Consider the following 17,100-nt stretch of genomic DNA (forward strand, 5'->3'; position numbering starts at 1 on the left):
TTTGTCCGTCTGGCCGGGCCAGCATCCTGTCAACGTAAAAAAAAAGTTTATTTTTAACAACAAAAACAAATAGCCATAGAGATAAATAAAAGGTGGTATAAGATTGATCCTTGATACGTAAGGGGAAAAAAAAAGATAAAATGAGAAAAAAAAAGAGTAGATTGCGGAAAAATAAGACACAGACCGATGCAAAGGAGAAGAATAAGAGACAGAATGAATAGAGGTAAGGTATCAAAGATCAATGAATTATTTGCACAAAATAATAGTTACCTTTTATGTGAGAGAAAAGAAAAAAAAACTAAATACAGAAAAAAGGTGGCTATATTAAAGAATAATAGTAATAGGATTCGGCATAGAGCCGAGGCAAGCCGGGTTCATTCCTGAGGGACCATGTACAGCCGCTGGCTGTCGAAGATGGTCCGCATGGGGTGCTGGCGGTGTTGCAGCGGCTGCAGCGACTGCGTTTGCTGTTGAAGATGCGGGTGGTGATGAGACGGCTGGTGCTGTTGTTGATGCTGCTGCTGGGGTTGAGGGTGCTGGGGCTGTGGTGAGGGTGCGAAGGGGTTGAGCGGGAAGGAGGCCGCGTTGGGGATACAGGCGTTGGCGGCGGGGTGGGCGGGCGAGGTGAGAGGGGGGGATGTGTAGAGGGGGGTGAAGGACGACCAGCAGTACGACGGCGAGGGGCGCATCACGTTGTTCATCAGGCCGAAGTTGGAGGTGGCGAGGCCGCTCGACTCGGCGGCGAAGTCGGCCGTGGGGTCGCGCTCGCCGCCCTCGTCTTCGGAACGGGTGCGCCGCTTTGCGTCGCCCCGCTTCTTGCGCTTCGGGACCTCCGGGCTCTCAAGCTGCTCCCGCGCCGACAGATCGATGCACCAGTACGAGCCCTTACCCTGCTCGCCGCGAGCCCTGCCGTCACGCACGAAGAGCTTCTTCATGGTCAGGTTGTGGCGGATCGAGTTCTAATGGGGGCCAGAGCAGCAGAGGTTAGTTACCCAGCCTGAGGGGGGGGGGGAGGGAGGGAGAAGCTGGATGGAGACATGTACCGCCACGTGCACACGTGCGCATCCACGTCCATCCCTTTGCAAGGGGAGTCCAGCTAATTACCTTCCAAGGGCACCGAGCGGTGCGAAAGTACGGATAGTGGCACAGGAACCAGTCGTAGATTTCCGACACGGTCATGCGCTGGTCGGGGCTGGACTCGATGGCATCGCGGATCAGGCGGGCGTAGGAGCCGGGGGGGCGGCCATCGGTGCGGTGCTTGCGCGGGCGGCCGGGCGGCGGGATTGGCGGCGCGCGGTCCAGCACGTCCTCGGACGATTCGCGGTGGAGTAGGGCGGCGGGATCGTCGTCGCGGGCGTAGGGCTTGATGTTCTGGGGGAGCGGGGATTGGGGCGGCGGCTGCGGCTGCTGGTAGTGTGGATGGAAGGGGTGCGAATGGAGCGCCTGCGGCGGGGCCGGGGAGGGGGCGGGTGCATCGGGGCTCCATCGCGGGGGCGAGGCGCGCAGGAATTGGTAGTAGGGATCAAAGCCCAGCGGGCGCATGTCCTGCCAGCCCGCGCCGGAGGCCAGCGATATGGAGAGGGGGTTGGACATGGGGAGCGGAGGGGGGCTGAGCGGCGGGGGGGATGGAGACGCCGGCCGCGAGATTAGTTAGGGGATTGCGTTTCTCTTGTGCGGATGGAGAGGGGATGGCGTGAGAGGGGGCGGGGGAGGGCGGGGGAGGAGAGAAGCAAGAGGAGATAAGCACGCGCGCTCACTCGTCTTTTGTGGCCCTTGCAGCTTACATGCAGCTTTGGGGTGGGGGGCGGGAGTGGGTGAGGGCGCGGGGGGAAAGCGGGGAGAGGGTTTCTGGAGCGTCGTTTGCAGGCCGGGCCGTGAGTGGGGTTTCGGCGGGGTGGAACAGGGGGTGGAGAGTGGGGGGAGGAGGGGGAGAGGGGGAGACTCAGCGCGAGGGGAGAAAAACCAGAGTGCGGGGGAGTCGCGGCTGCTCCTTCTTATATCGGGCGGACGCGGGCGAGATTGGATGGGAGCCAGGGGAGGCAGGGGGGCAGCAGCACGCAAAGGAAAAAGGGGGAAAAAAAGGCTGCACGCCACTAACGGGTCGAGAAGAACTATGCTCAACCCGCAGCCTCTCCTGCCCATATGGAGAAAATTAAAAGAGCAGAGCGCATGGAAATCCCAGCAACCAGGGAAACGTGTGAAACAGACTTCGAGCCGTCTTGTTTCTGGCGAGTTTTTGATTTCATTTATTTCATTTATTAGGCGACGGCGACCGCGATTCGCCCTGCAGCCCCGGGGCCGCAGCCTGCGGGGAAAGGGCCGGCGGGCGGACCCGGCGAGCTGGCTCTCTGCAGCAGCCGGGCTGGCCCTGGGCACGGAGAGTGAGGCCTCGGCAAATGAGCACGATTGCGCGCTGAAATTGCACCGCAGAAAATTAAACATAGGCAAGCAGCTGCAAACAATGCAAACAACAAACAAAACACAGCAGGCGTGTGCCTGTTTAAGCTCTCGTTACCCCTGCCCCGCCCGCCCGTCCGTTTTTTGAAGGATGTCAGGGTTGCGTGCCAGCGCCTGTGATCGAGCGGGAGGGAACGAAAAAAAAAGCGGCCCACCGATGCATGCCAACCGGATGCCTGCGGCCTCTGCCCCTGTGCTTTCATTCATTTCCTGCGGCCGCGCGCTTCGCCCCTCACCGCGCAATTGCGCGGATGTTGCTTGATGAGCTCATTTATTTCGCCCTGCGCACGGTGATCCCTCATGCACTGCCCTCATGCCCTCATACATCCGCGCATTCATATACGCGCGCCCCCCTATCCTCCCCAAGGCCCCGCTCCCCCAACATCGCCCCCCGCCTGCCCAGATCGGCCAATCACCCCCCCTCCCTCCTCTGATCCTATCTAAGAATGACGAAGATCGCAGGCCAGAACCGGATCCATCCTCCATGCTTGCCTTCTTTGGGCGAATTGAATTACACCCGCCCAATCAGCGCCCCGCCCCGCGCTTGGTGAGAAATGGGACCGGCGATTTAGAGTTGGGGGGAGGGTGGCGCAGCAAGCCCGAGATGGCCAGGATCCAGCAAACCTTCTTCCTCGACGTGCGCGCCTGTGCTTGCCCTCCCCCCCTTGACCGCCCCGCCCTCGATACGCCCGAACGCCAGGCAGAACCACGCAAATCATCGGGCTCACGTGGTGGGAGGTCCTTCAGCACCCCGCAAAGACCAATGGCGGCCGCCGCCCCTCGATTCTCCCACTAAGCCTTCAAGCCATCGTCGGTGGGGATCCTTTGGGAGTCTCACCTCCTCACCCCCCCCCCCCTCCCCTGGTGGCGTGCTAAAACAATGGAGAGATGCTCTCATTCACAGTGGCCGGTGTCGGTGATGTCATCGCTCTTCCGCATTGACAGCTCGATTTGTGCTCTCGCCGGCGTCCCTTCAATCCTGCGCGAGCATTTGGGAATGGGGGTGCGATTGAGCCCAAGCCACCCTCTTCTCTGCCGGCTCCCGCTCCCGTCTCAAAATCCAAGCCACCCTTCTCTCTTGAGGCTCAAAAATAAATACCTTTTCCGAGCAAAATCCGAGATAAGATCCCCCCCCGCCTATATCCTCGCTACTCCCCTCCCCCCTTTCTATTCTTTTTGCTATTGCTATTAGTTTTTTTCTTTTTTCTTTTTTAAACATGACTTTACATTCCCTTCTCTCTACAATACACAAATACTGTGAATCCTCGCTCCGCTCATTAATCATCTCGGCCCTCAAGCAGGGCCCGATCCCAAGGCATATCTCCTTCGTCATGGATGGAAATCGCCGCTTTGCCCGCAAAATCAACGTCAAAACGCAGATGGGGCACTCGATGGGATTCACCAAGCTAAAAGAGGTTTTTGCGCCGCTGCTGGCTGAACCACGCGTGCTCAAGCCCCTGCCGCTGACAAGTCTCTATTTGGATATATAGGTTCTGGAAATTTGCATGGATCTAGGGGTGGAGGTGGTGACGGTGTACGCCTTCAGCATCGAGAACTTCAAACGTCCCAGAGAGGAGGTCGACTTCTTGATGGGGCTGGCACGCACAAAACTGCTGGAGCTATGCGAGCAGAAGTGAGTGGATTCGATGGCCGGAACATCCCCTCCCCCGCCCCACTGACACTTTTCTGCTTTTGTTTGTCTTTAGCGAGGTCGTGCATAAGCACGGGATACGAATACGCGTTCTAGGGAATCGGAGCTATATTCCATCGGACGTGCTAGAGGTCATTGACAAGGTGTCGAAGCTGACGGAAAATAACACGGGGTAGGGATCTTGCTTTCGTGCTTGGTTGTCCTTGGTTCTCTTCCTAAATCGTTTCTCTTTCGGGTCTCGGCGTGTAGGCCCACGTTAAATATATGCTTTCCGTATACGTCACGCGATGAGATCACCGCAGCGATCCAAAAGGTGGCAGGAAGAGTGAAGGACGGAGAGCTGAAGGAAAGGTAAGCCCCCACCCCCATGCCATGTTCCTCCCTGCCCGGCTTCTGGCGGCACCCTTCTCAATGGCAATGCATTACTCTAGCGATATCTCGCAGCAATTGCTGGAAGAGCACCTCTATACCGCCGGCTGCCCGAAGCTCGATGTATGGGTTCGCACCTCGGGAGAGATCCGGCTGAGCGACTTTCTGCTGTGGCAGGTAAGCTGACAGAGAGCACCGTTCTGCTTATGGACGACCAAACTGAACCCTTAACATATTTTGCGTGTGTGTGTGCTTGCGCGTGGGATTAGGCCGCAAACAACTGCCAAATCCACTTTGTGGACTGCTACTGGCCCGAGTTTTCCATCTGGCAATTGTTGCCCATTATCCTTAATTATCAGCTTGCTCGATGACCCCTGATATATATATTATTTTGTACATATACAATAAATACATACTGGAATATCCAACCTCTCCCCCCCCCCATCCCCAAGAAAAGGAGGATGAGCAAGGCCGCTTGCAGAGTCCGAGGCTGTTTCTTTATTTTTAAATAGATGAGGTCTAGGAGAATAGAGTTGGCTGGGGCAAGCAAATGGGAGAAAACACATGCGATATTAAAAAAAAAACAGTCAAACGCAAGGTCAAAGACACGAGAAAAAAGCAAGGGGAAATAAAAAGAAGCTACTGGAAAGCCATGCCATACTGTTTGTCGCAATCTATAATCGGATGTTGTTCCGCTCACGTCGTCGCTGGACAGTGAGCTGCACCAATTCACCGATGGTATTCAAATGAGCATGATTCAGTAGGAAAAAAAAAATAAAGCCATCAACCCCACTCACCATAATAAGACAGATAACCAACACAACTCCGTACACGCCAGCCGCCGTGTAACAGTTGCGAGCCACAGCGTGGGGATCGTCGGGATCCTCTGTTGAGTGGGTCAACGCTCCGGCATCAAACAGTGCTCCGAGCGCGAGCTGCCGATGGAAAAAGGATGGCGGAGTCAAGATCAATTCTTACCTGGCCCATAAAGAAGAAGTCGGGCACTTACCAAGAAAATGATTCCCATTACAGAGAGAATAGAGCAGCAGGCTGGAAACGCGGACATGACTGAGTAGAGCAGCGATGAATAGGGCTTCAAAGACCGGCAGTGAGTTAGAGAGATGTCTGGATAGGAGTGTCGGCCTTTGGTACTGGATGACGTTTAGATTTCAGATTGTCTGCAAGTTTCTGGTTTTTTGAAACGCGACACTAGTTGGTTGCACGCGGTCGGACAAAGAGGAGGAAAGGAACAATAGTCAGTTTCCAAAAGCATTAGGAGAATTCAAAAAATAAATCCTTTCCCATTTTGCTTTTTTTTTTTCTTTCCCTCCACTTCCTCATCCCCTCTCCCTCCCCCTCCCCACCTCATCTGGCATACCCTCGCACCTCTGTCCATTAGTGACTCTTGGCATCTTGGATACGATTCCGTCCCATCCTGCCATTGGTGAACAAACGTCACAACCAGTCAGACAAATAAACGAGGAGCCCTCCACACCATGAATACCAATGGGCCCTCGCTAGGAAAATGGCCCGTTCTCTCTATAAAAGATCCATCTCGATGTAAGTTGACACGCCCACTTTGTCCCTCTCTGATGTCCCGCCGACTCTCGCCCATCCATGGAGAGTCACGAATTCGCCATGGAGCTGATATCTCTCGTTTCTCTTCTTAATAGTCTCCATCTCGCAGATCCTCGTCTCCAATAAAACCAGCAATGCGTACCTATGCCTGTCCCTCAGCAACGGCCACATTGCAGCGGTCCCCAAATGCTCTGATATGCTTGAATTCGTGGTGGATCCTAGTACGCTTCAGCCTATGCTTAAGCTGACACGCGATGATGCGCTAGGATTCCACTTCAAATTCCATGTGGAGCGTGCTCGCCTTGGCGAGCTCTTCTTTGTGTGCGCGTTGACAGCGGAGGATATGGGAAGGGCTCTCGAAGGTGATCTGGAGACGCTCAAGCGTAAGGCGCTGCTCGCCATGGTCTATGTGGACGGAATATCCAACGGCGCATTGGAATGGAGTTGGAAGTGGGACGTCCATGCCGAGAGCAGACGAAATCATTGCGCGGTAAGGGCGTGGGGGATCCCATCTCTTTTATGATGGAGAATGAGTGACTAATGGTGCCTCTCGAGAATAGTTTGTACAACATTTGCCGGGGGCGGGTCGCTACGAGGTCCTGGCGTCTTTCGATGTTTGGTTTACAAGTTAGTATCCCCCTTTTGTTGTTGTTTCTTCCCCAGGATGGGGGTGGGACTGACTCCTCAACCTCTCTAGATCCACCCGTATCCGAAACATGCGACGCCTCCTCGCTCAACACCAACGGCTCACCCAGTTCCCCTTACGATTCCAGCCCATTGAGTAACGCCTCGCCTCACAGCATCTCCATGGGCCCCTCGCAATCCTCTCCAAACCACCTCCCGTGCCACCGCCTCTCCTCCCCGCCCGATCTGAGCATCATCCCCAGCTCCTTCCCCGGAGCCACCGCAGCACCCCCCTCCAACACCGGCCCCTCTCGCTCCCTCTCCGTCTCCGCGGCAGCCCCCCGCCATCTCGAGCGAGGCCGTGAGCACGACGCCGACCAGCAGGAGCCCGAGGATGGGCCTCTGTTCCGCGCCACCCTCAACCAGCTCGAGAAGAAAACGGCCACCCTGCGCCAGCAACTCAAGCGCGTCCTGAAGGGGGCCGACGCCTTTCTAGCCCAGGGCCTGGCCTACCGCGAGGCCGAGGACGCTTTTCTGCAGGCCCTCCACGGGCTCCCCGCCGCCGAGCCCATCATGGCGGCCTATCTCAGCGACTCGTTTCGGGCCCTCCAGGAGTACCGCACCAACCGTCTTGAGCAGATGCAAGCGCTGCTGATCGACCCTCTGCGGAACATGTACGACAAGGAGGTGAAGACGGTGGAGACGCGGAAGCGTGAGTTCGACGAGGAGAGCCGCGAATACTACGCCTCGCTTGCCAAGTACCTCGCCATCAAGAACGACAAGGCCAACCTCAAGAAGCACGCAGGGTCCGAGGCCCGATACCAGGCTCGGCGGGCCAAATTCGAGCTGCATCGCCTCCGCTACTACCACTTCCTGCAGGAGCTCGAGAACGGCCGTGGCGAGCAGGAGATCCGCTTCCACCTGCTCAACTATGCCGAGAAGCACCACCAGTTTTACCAGCAGGCGGCGCTGGAGCTGCAGCAGCTGAAGCAGGCGCTGGACGCGACACGCTTGCAGAACAAGTGCGAGGCACAGGCCGCGCAGCAGGTCAGCAGGGACCGGGAGGAGAGGCGGCGAGCGCTGGAAAAGCAGATAGCCGTGGTGGACTATAGCAAGGGCATCTCGAGCGAGAGTTACCCCAACTACACGGGAGAGTCCCCCGCCGCCGGGGGCACGGGCACCCCGGCGGGAGGGCTGGTCGCGGCGACCGCGGGGGAACCCCTTGATTCCCCGCGGTCAAACGCACTCGCCCCCACCGCGCCAACCCCAAGTGGCCATGCCTCCCATGACGCGACCTCAGACACCCCGTCGAACACGTTGTCCGAAGGCCGCCTTTCTCGCGACCCCGAGAGCATGGGCTTCCTTCGAAAAAAGGAGGGCTTCCTGTTCGCAACCTCTCGGCCCAACCACCACACGAGCTCTTTCGGCGCTAGCGCCGCCAAGCCCTCTCAGCAGACATGGCACAAGTACTGGTGCGTTGTGTCGGGCGGCCAGCTGCAGGAATACAGCAACTGGAAGCGGCAGCCCGAGACGCACAACGAGCCCATCAACCTGCGGTTTGCGACGGTGCGCGAGGCTCGGAATGCGGAGCGGCGGTTCTGCTTCGAGGTCATCACGCCGCACTACAAGAGGACGTATCAGGCGGTGAGCGACGAGGACATGCAGGCGTGGATTCAGACCATTTCAAACGGTGAGATTCCCCCCCCCCCCGTCCCTCCTTTTATCCCTTTTTTTTTGCTGCTTCTCTCGATTTCAAACCTAACGCGTGCTTCCACCTTCCCGCCCCATAGCCATCGAGAGTTTACTGAATGGGACCTGTGTCTCGAACCTCGACCTGACCAAAGACACAACCTCCCACGACGGCGATGTCAATGCGGCCCATGCGATTAGTGGGCTGACTCGCCCCCGCTCGCAGCACTTCACCAAGCGCCTCAGCCGCCAGTCCAACAAGCTGCCCGAGCTCCCGTCGGAGGGCAAGGACCTCAGCCGACCCTCCATCGAGTCCAAGGCATCGTTCATGAAACCCATACCAAAGACCCATGCGACCGTGGCCGCCGCGGCGCCCGCGGCGGACACCTCGGGGGCCATGCAGCTGGTGCAGCGCCTTTGGAAGAAACCGGGCAATAGTGTGTGTGCAGACTGTGGCACGGTCGGCCCCAAGTGGTGTAGCGTCAACCTGGGCATCCTGCTGTGCATCGAATGCTCAGGCATTCATCGCAGCCTTGGGACCCACCTCTCCAAGGTGCGCAGCCTGACCCTCGACACGTATCAGCCGGAGCTCTACGAGTTTCTGAACGAACTGGGCAACGAGAGGTCGAACGAGATCTGGGAGGCCTTGCTGCGGCCCGCCCCCCCGCTCGAGAAGATCGGCCTCGGCATCCGAACACCCTCTCCCGCGGCGTGGTCTCCCGCGACCCCCCGCACCAAACCCACCCCCGACACTCTCCAGGATAAAAAACGCCAGTTCATCCTCGCCAAATACGTGGAGCGCGAATATGCCCTACCCAATCCGGACGCGAACAGGCAGTTGTCCGAGGCGCTGGCCGCTCTCGACCCCGTAGAGGCCATGAGGGCCGTTGCGTCTGGAGCGGTGCCCAGGACAGAGGACCTGCTGGCCACAGGCGTGGTGACCGCCGACGCGAATGGCGACGAAGTCTTGGCGAACGGATTCATGATACCCCTCCAAATAGCGATGGCGCGCTACCGCGAGCAGTCCACCTCGTCGGTACCCCCTCTGGGCGCCGCCTCCGCCACCCTGCCCGGTGAAGCGCCACCTCCATTGCCCCCAAAAGACTTTGAGAGCAAGGAATCCCTTCTCTACTTTGCTTCAACAACTAAGAGCACCTCGAGTGGAGAGGGCTCCTAGTCCACTTCTGTTGCATATTTATGTCTCTTCTCTCTTCCCGCTTTATTTTGTCCTCTTCTGTGATGTACTTTAAAAAAAAATTCGCCCTCATTCGTTTTTTTTTTTCAGCTTCTGCGCTCCAACCTCTTCACCTCCTAAATTACTTCCCTATTTTTACCCCTTCCCTGTTAATGTTCCTTTTAATAGTTACTCCGTACTCTTTATATCTTAATACTACTTACTTATTAGTTTTTGTGTGCTTTTCTTTTGTTTTTTTTGTTTTTTTTCTTACCTATATCCCCTGGATTGTCTATCTCCCTTTTTTTTGTCTTCTTCCCCAAAATAATATCAAGAGTGGTTTTTCTTTTGGTCACTTTATAACCTCGGGTTGGGATTCGAAATGGGGTTTGAGTTTCAGAGTCTGATACCTAATACTCACTCGAACGCGAAAAAAAAACATACCTACGAGACAAACACCTTAGTTCACCCTTTTTCTCATGAGGAGACGCTGAAATCCCGATTCCCCCCATCCTCCACTCTAATTTTAGCCTTGTCCTTTTATCATTGTTTATAGCCTGGTCAAGCAACCATAATCTTTTATTTGAAGAGGGCTTTTTTGAGATTGTTTTTTTTTTATTTGACATCATTTTCTCCTGCCTGACACCCTAATCTCCCATTCGAATAAGGAAGTAATTAGGAGGAGGTAAAAATATCGCAGCCATCTATTTATTTTTCTCCCTTTGCAATTGCCTTTGAATTGCTTCCCAATTCCTTATGGAAACATTTTAGTTTTTTCCATTGTGGTAATCGATTCACGGTTTATTCCATTTCTATCCGGAGTTTCTTTTTGTTGACGAAATTCTCACTCACCACGCCCTGTCTTCTATTTAGTGTGCCCTCGTAATCTTGTTACCCCAAAACAAAAATCAGAGAAGAAAAAAAAAAGCTTAAAAATACTCGCTGCTGGGCATTGATCTTTCTTTCCCTTCTCATTGATTCTTCCCAGTCATCTTCATTTTTCTGTGCCCTCGCTTCCCATCTTCACTGATCAACACCATATGATGATGAAACATTCGTCACCGCCACCCGCGCAGCTCGATGCCGCGTCTACCCGACATTCCGAAGAAAAGTACAAGCAACTAAAGCGGAAATTAAAGGAGGTGCTAATGGTAATGTATTGCAGCGGTCGGGCGAATGCCTCCCCCCCTCCCGACTAATGCCGCTCCATTTCGTCTTACATCAGTGGATGCTAAGATTTTGTTTTGATTTCTTATCCATTAGCAAAATGATAAATTGTCCCAAGATGTAACGCGTGCGAAGATCAAGGTCCGGGAGCTGCGCAAGGAGAAGGGGTAGGTTTGAGAGAGGCCGGATGGCGCCAGATGCTGTCGTAGGAGAAGTGGGAGGGGGAGAGAAAGTAATACTTAGGCTAACACTATGGTATGTTGCGGATGCTAGGCTGTTGCTGGACCGGTTGGGCGAGCTCGAGGGATGGGATTCGGATTCGTCGGAATCGTCTGCTTCCGAAGAGGAGCCCGAAACGGCGCTTTCTCCGCTGGCCAACATTGCGCCTCCGTCGTCGAGCGCTATCAATAAGGCTCGTAAGCGGCCGCATTCGTCACCGGCCGTTGAGGACAAACGACAAAAGCGGCAGAAGCAGCCCATTGCCGCACGGATTCGGCGGGTGCACCCCGTGGAGCGCGATGAGAACGGCAACTACAAGCTACCGGTGCGGGTGGGGATCGTCACGGTCTTGAATCTGGGGCACATTGTGTATGACCGCGAAGCCTACCACAACGCCCGGTACATTTTTCCCGTTGGATACCAGGTGCTGCGCCCCTTCATGTCCACGGTGGATCCGGACAAGCAAGTGAACTACCACTGCGAGGTGCTGGATGGCGGCGAGGCCCCATTGGTAAGTAAGGCTGGCTCTTTGTGCAGAGGCGGAGAACTGACCCCCTCTCTTTCTCAACAGTTTAAAATCACGCCCGAGGATCGAAAGGACCGCCCGATCATTGCGCAGTCCGCCACCGGGGCATGGACGACCGTGGTGCGGGAGGCGAATACGCTGCGCAAGCGCGACCACTCCAACTCGGCGTCGGGGCCTGACTACTACGGGTTCACGCACCCGACGGTGGCCAAGATGATCCAGGATCTGCCGGGGGCAAGGCAGTGCGCAAACTACGTGTGGCAAGAGTTTGAGGAGATGGAGCCCGAGAAGGCCAACGGGCTGCTGGTGCGGGCAAACAAAAAGGTGAACAAGCTGCTGCATGGGCCGCAGCAAGCCGGGGGCGGGGCGGGCGCGAATGGGAGCGGCCACGCGGCAAGCAACGAGGGGCAGGCCGAGGAGAAGCTTGGGCAGCCCTTGTCGTCCCCGGTCGAGGAGGACGAGCTGGAGAATGACGAGGAGGAGCAGGGCCTGAAGCAGGAGCAGGATGACGAGGCGGCCATGAAGCGCGACCCCTATCCGCCGGAGGAGGGGGTGGAGGGCGAGGGTCCATCCTGGACCGGATCATAGAAGTATAGGCCCTCCCTCCACATTTTTTTATGATTTTTCTCCATATCTTTGTGGTTAAGTGCGGTTTTGTTTTTGTTTTTCTGCCCGTTTCCATCTTCCACGTAGGAAAAAGCTGGCAAAACAAGCTGGAAGTTCTATAGGGAACAAAAAAAAAAGTCGGTAGTTTTGTTTGTTATTATCTCTGCTTGCATGAATATTCTTTTAGAGCTATCTTTTTTTCTTTTCATCCAATTTTTTCCTACTGTTTTATTTTTTTTTCCCTTTTTATATATATATTCTTAACTTGTAGCAATATTCGTTTGATCAATGACGTTATAAATTCCTGTTTTGCATCATCTGCGGGCACTATCTCCACCATTCGATCTAAGATCCACACAGACACGAGTGGCGGCATGGGGTAGCAAGGAAAACCCTCCAGTCGTTCAAGCCGGTAACCGACGGTCCCCCCCCTCCCTTTCCTTGCGGTTTCTGTGCTTGCAGCGTCGGAGGGCAAAGAGGGTGGAGACGATGCAAGCCACAGGAGCTTGTCTCTGCCCAACCAAAACAGGCCTAATGTGGGGATGACGTGATCGGCAAGGAATCGCGAGACATTTTGAAGCTGCTTATGCACGGGCACGAGTCGTTGGGTGGCTTGCGCTCACGAGGCTGCTCGCGCGCGGTGCAGGTCCCGCCCGGGCTGATGCCACGCGATCCGGCCGCAGGCAGCTCATCTCTCCTCCCGTGTGGATGAGGCTATTCCCCTGCGCTATTACACAAACGCTTGAAGCTTAATTCTGTGCTGGGCTTGTTTAGCGCGGGCGGAGTGCGAACCCGGCTCTGCAACCTGCCTATTTAAAGCCGATGTTCCAGAAGCGGTTTCGCCATTCGCCGATAACCCCTCCTCTGGTAACCGCCACCCATTGGACCATCGCCAACGGTGTAAATATATACAAATAAATACACCACGGGATATTAAGTTTCTTAGCAGTGCGGTGAAATTGAACTTATCGACGGGCCATTCTATTTATTTGGTTTTCTCGCCGCTCTCCTCCTCTCCCGCCCCTTCCTGCCGATCTAGCCTCTCTTTCTCCACAGCCCATCCCAGCCGTGCCGCGGATATCTCTTTCCCTGCGACAGACTCATCTAAGCTTTCTCTGATTCTCCAGTATGGGTGAGGGAAGGTAAGTGGCCGAATCTCCCCTTCTGCTCGTCTCCCTCCGCTCTAACCCGGCGTTTTTCTGGCGGCTCTGGCCCACAGTATTATCAGCGGGCGCAACCCCCTGACGGTGGATCCCACCAATCCGCTGCCGCTCTTTATCGTGCAGATGGTGATCATCGTTGTCACCACCCGCCTGCTTAGCATCCCGCTCGCGTATATCAAACAGCCGAGGGTCATAGCTGAAGTCATTGGTAACTATTTCTTCCTCCTACCGCGTCATCTCCCGCTTCCCCCTCCTTCTCCGCCTCTTTTCCCTCATCCCTCCCCTTCGTCGTCATCGCCGCCCTGTACTGAGCCCGCCCTTTGTCTTCCTAATTGTGTATAGGTGGTATCATCTTGGGTCCTTCAGTGCTTGGCCAGATTCCTGGTTTCCGAGATACCATTTTCCCCAGCGCTTCGTTGCCTTTCCTCAACATCATGGCCAACTTTGGGCTTGTGCTTTATCTCTTCATAGTTGGGCTCGAGCTTGATCTGAGCGTGCTCGCCAAACGCTTGCGATACAGCTTGTCTATCTCCGTGTGCGGAATGGGCCTCTCTTTCAGCATTGGCGCCGCAATATCCTTCCTGCTCTACAACTCGCTCACGGACAAGACGACCCAGTTTGGAAGCTTTCTGTTATTCACTGGTGTATCCTTCACCGTCACCGTAAGTGGACTAATTCGCCGAGGACACACGGACCTTGATATCCCATGGGCTAATCTGCCTTCGCTCTGGCATTGCCCCCCCCCCCCACCTCCCCCTTGTAGGCTTTCCCCGTGCTGGCACGTATCCTGACCGAGAAAAAACTTCTCACCACGCCGGTCGGTTCTATCGTGATTGCCTCGGCCGCAGTGGACGACGTGGTCTCCTGGATCCTGCTGGCTCTCACCGTGTCCATCGCCAACAGCTCCTCGAACTGGTCCACCGCCATCTACATCCTTCTCTGCACCCTCGGCTGGGCACTCCTCTTGCTCTTTGCCGTGCGCCCGCTCTTCATCCTCTTCCTCCGCCGTTGTAACGCGTTTGAGAACGGCCCCTCGCCCTTCGTCACCTCCATCACGCTGATCCTCTGCCTTGTGAGTGCGTTCTACACCGAGATCATCGGGGTCCATCCGATCTTCGGCGGCTTTCTCGTGGGCATCATTATGCCCCACGAGGGCGGGTTCGCCCTCGCCATCACGGAGAAGCTCGAGGATTTGGTCAACCTGCTCTTCCTCCCGCTGTACTTCACCCTCTCCGGTCTCAAGACTCAGATTGGCCTGCTGAACGACGGGATCTCGTGGGGCTTTGTGATCCTCGTCATCCTGGGCGCCACCACGGGCAAGGTGACGGCGTGCACGCTCGCCGCCCGTGCCAACCGGCTCTCCTGGCGCGAGTCGTTCACCATCGGGTGCCTGATGAACACCAAGGGGCTGGTCGAGCTGATCGTGCTGAACCTGGGTTTGGACGCGGGGGTGATCAACGGCCGCATCTTCGCCATCCTGGTGCTCATGGCCATCGTCACCACCTGCATGACCTCTCCGCTCGTCAGCTGGCTGTACTCGCCCGAGCACCAGCGGCGCATCGAACAAGGCCGCGACGAAAAGCAGAAGGAGCGGCTCGGTCTCGCCGTACCCTCGGACCGCGAACCGGCGGCCACGCTGGCCGGCAGCGAGGAAAAACTGCAGATCGTCGTATGCCTGAAGCAGGACATGCACCACATCCCTGCCCTCATGTCGCTGATCCGCCTGCTCGGCGAACGCGCCATGCCCTCGACTCCGCCGTCGCAGCCGCCCGCCACCCAGCGCCTCGATCTTCGCCTGGGCGTGCTCCGAATCATGGAACTCACCCAGCGCACCTCCTCCATCCTCATGATTTCAGACTCGGCCGAGGTCGCCAACCACGACCCCGTGCTGAACGTGTTCCGCGCGTTTGGCTCGCTGCAGGGGCTGCCGGTGCAGGGCGCGGTAAGCGTGCTCGAGCCCCACGACTACGCCTCGAATGCCGCGGAGCACGCCGAGCGGCTCTACGCCGACCTGCTGCTGGTGCCATGGGGCGGAGTGGGCGCCATGGCCGATCTGCACCAGGTGGCCGAGCTGAAGAACCAGCTGCAGGGGCCCCGGTTCCTGACCCACACCCCGCCGCAGCACCTGCAATTCGTCGCCAACCTGTTCCTGAAGGCTACGTGCTCGGTCGGGTTGTTGGTCGACCGCGGGTTCGGACGGGGCTCCTTCCACCGCAGCCGCGCCCAGGTCAACCAGGAGGACGGCACCAAGCTGCTGCTGCCATTCTTCGGCGGGCCGGACGACCGCGAGGCGCTGCTGCTGGTCGTGAAGCTGTGCGCTGACGTCGGCGTCTCCGCCACGGTCATCCGCATGCGCAAGGGCACGAAGACGGTGCAGTCCATGGACAAGCTCTCTGTGCCGGATGCTGACGCCAAGCCGCCGCTGGACCGCCGCCCCAGCGCGTGTTCCGTCGCGAGCGTCACGTCCTCCGTTTCGCTGGGCAGCATGCCCGACCCTGCGAACCCGCAGGCCAGCGAGGAGGACGACAAGCTGCTGGAGGAGTGGTTCGGCTCCGGTGCGGCCGAGGCGAAGCGCAGCAAGTATCCGCAGCTGGAGCGGGTGCACTTCTTCGAGCTCAACACCAGCACCCCGATCCGCACGGTGGTGCAGCGCGCTCGCGGCCTCAGCCCCCGCGACCTGGTCGTGGTGGGCCGAGCGTTCCGCCAGGAGATCAAGGAAGAGGCGGACGGAGACGGCGCCGGGCCCCTCAAGGGCGAGGAGGAGGACGTCGTCGTCGCCGCCTCGGACAAGGAGGAGCCCGATCAGGGCCACCAGTCGCGCTCGCGCCCCAAGCGCCAGGGCAGCGCGCTGAGTATCCGCTCGCTCCGTGAACAGAGCGACCAGGTGGCGCGCAAGGAGTCTTTGCGCGAGCACCGGCGTGTGCTGGGAGTGGTGGCCCAAAACCTGCTGAATGCCGACATCTCAGCCAGTTTGCTGGTGGTGCAGGCCGGGAAGGAGAGCAAGAAGCAGGTGTAGCGGGAAGGGGAGTAAAGAGGGGGTCTAACTCTGGTGCGCTCTATGCTAACGCTCTGGGAGCCCATGGAGGCTGCTGCTCGAATGTATTTTCGTTTTTATTTTGTTATATTTTGATATTTATTCTGTTATACATGGTATACTTTGGAATTTTTCTTTTTTCTTTTTTCTTTTTTCTTTTTTCTTTCTTTGAAGCCTCAAAACGTACAATTAGCCATATCCTATCTTTCATGGACCAGCTTTCTATAATATTTGTTTATTTCATTTCTTTTTATATTTTATTTTATTTTATTTCATTCCACTTTTCTTTATATGAGAGATTGTTAATGTAGTGTTCAAACAGAATTTTTTATTTGTATGGGAAGAATTAAAAATCTGGATTCTATGATGGAAAAGGAGTCATTTACTATCGGACAAAGTATACTCCCATAGATCGCTCTGAGAGGGAGGCAATACCATTGCCTTCTATATCACACGGATCCGCCTCTCTCTGAAAGCAATGCAAATGCCCCTTAATATCATGCCCGGGCCAGAGATTTTCTTTCCTGGCTCACGGATGAAGGGAAGTTAAACATTTTTGACGAGTAGGAGCAAACTGAACGCGAGTTGTTCAAACTGGAGGGCGATTCTCAGGGGGTGTGACTGTGGGCCTAAGAGGCCCTCTCATAATTCTCGCAATCCAATTCCCACAATTCCGTCCCTGTTTATTCAAAATCCTCAAATTACTCCGCTGGGCTGGTCAGAGTGGATGGCCTTAACCACTTTTTTAGCCGACGTCTAGGGGAACAACACACGGAAGGAGGGCTCCGGCCACACCTTCTACTCCTTTCCCTTGGGAGGGTCCGCGAAAAGCCTGTGTAGCCT

At 56.2% G+C, this 17,100-nt stretch overlaps 8 protein-coding genes across 8 annotated transcripts; 6 read left to right on the forward strand and 2 right to left on the reverse strand.

Moving 5' to 3' along the window:
• Positions 1-374: 374 nt before the first annotated feature.
• VTP21DRAFT_10720 (uncharacterized protein) lies at positions 375-1,593 on the reverse strand (the record flags this gene model as incomplete). Its single annotated transcript, XM_069390088.1, has 2 exons — positions 375-959; positions 1,105-1,593. The coding sequence occupies 2 exons, from the start codon at positions 1,591-1,593 to the stop codon at positions 375-377; spliced, it is 1,074 nt and encodes a 357-aa protein (XP_069253343.1).
• A 520-nt stretch (positions 1,594-2,113) lies between these two features.
• Positions 2,114-2,545, forward strand: VTP21DRAFT_10721 (uncharacterized protein; the record flags this gene model as incomplete). Its single annotated transcript, XM_069390089.1, has 1 exon — positions 2,114-2,545. One exon carries the CDS (start codon positions 2,114-2,116, stop codon positions 2,543-2,545), a length of 432 nt encoding a protein of 143 aa, XP_069253344.1.
• Positions 2,546-2,770: 225 nt separating this feature from the next.
• On the forward strand, positions 2,771-3,253 carry VTP21DRAFT_10722 (uncharacterized protein; the record flags this gene model as incomplete). Its single annotated transcript, XM_069390090.1, has 1 exon — positions 2,771-3,253. The coding sequence occupies one exon, from the start codon at positions 2,771-2,773 to the stop codon at positions 3,251-3,253; it is 483 nt and encodes a 160-aa protein (XP_069253345.1).
• Positions 3,254-3,674: 421 nt separating this feature from the next.
• VTP21DRAFT_10723 (uncharacterized protein) lies at positions 3,675-4,848 on the forward strand (the record flags this gene model as incomplete). The annotated part of the gene is made up of 6 exons (XM_069390091.1): positions 3,675-3,872; positions 3,948-4,090; positions 4,164-4,280; positions 4,358-4,459; positions 4,540-4,654; positions 4,747-4,848. 6 exons carry the CDS (start codon positions 3,675-3,677, stop codon positions 4,846-4,848), a joined length of 777 nt encoding a protein of 258 aa, XP_069253346.1.
• A 303-nt stretch (positions 4,849-5,151) lies between these two features.
• On the reverse strand, positions 5,152-5,543 carry VTP21DRAFT_10724 (uncharacterized protein; the record flags this gene model as incomplete). The annotated part of the gene is made up of 3 exons (XM_069390092.1): positions 5,152-5,196; positions 5,275-5,412; positions 5,487-5,543. 3 exons carry the CDS (start codon positions 5,541-5,543, stop codon positions 5,152-5,154), a joined length of 240 nt encoding a protein of 79 aa, XP_069253347.1.
• Positions 5,544-5,973: 430 nt separating this feature from the next.
• Positions 5,974-9,545, forward strand: VTP21DRAFT_10725 (uncharacterized protein; the record flags this gene model as incomplete). The annotated part of the gene is made up of 5 exons (XM_069390093.1): positions 5,974-6,037; positions 6,151-6,545; positions 6,616-6,682; positions 6,753-8,369; positions 8,470-9,545. The coding sequence occupies 5 exons, from the start codon at positions 5,974-5,976 to the stop codon at positions 9,543-9,545; spliced, it is 3,219 nt and encodes a 1,072-aa protein (XP_069253348.1).
• A 1,037-nt stretch (positions 9,546-10,582) lies between these two features.
• VTP21DRAFT_10726 (uncharacterized protein) lies at positions 10,583-12,042 on the forward strand (the record flags this gene model as incomplete). The annotated part of the gene is made up of 4 exons (XM_069390094.1): positions 10,583-10,693; positions 10,806-10,876; positions 10,983-11,439; positions 11,500-12,042. 4 exons carry the CDS (start codon positions 10,583-10,585, stop codon positions 12,040-12,042), a joined length of 1,182 nt encoding a protein of 393 aa, XP_069253349.1.
• A 1,146-nt stretch (positions 12,043-13,188) lies between these two features.
• On the forward strand, positions 13,189-16,239 carry VTP21DRAFT_10727 (uncharacterized protein; the record flags this gene model as incomplete). Its single annotated transcript, XM_069390095.1, has 4 exons — positions 13,189-13,202; positions 13,280-13,431; positions 13,566-13,885; positions 13,987-16,239. 4 exons carry the CDS (start codon positions 13,189-13,191, stop codon positions 16,237-16,239), a joined length of 2,739 nt encoding a protein of 912 aa, XP_069253350.1.
• Positions 16,240-17,100: the final 861 nt, after the last annotated feature.

This window comes from Calcarisporiella thermophila, assembly GCF_041956535.1.
Source record: "Calcarisporiella thermophila strain CBS 279.70 unplaced genomic scaffold VTP21scaffold_7, whole genome shotgun sequence".
NCBI lineage: Eukaryota > Fungi > Calcarisporiellomycota > Calcarisporiellomycetes > Calcarisporiellales > Calcarisporiellaceae > Calcarisporiella > Calcarisporiella thermophila.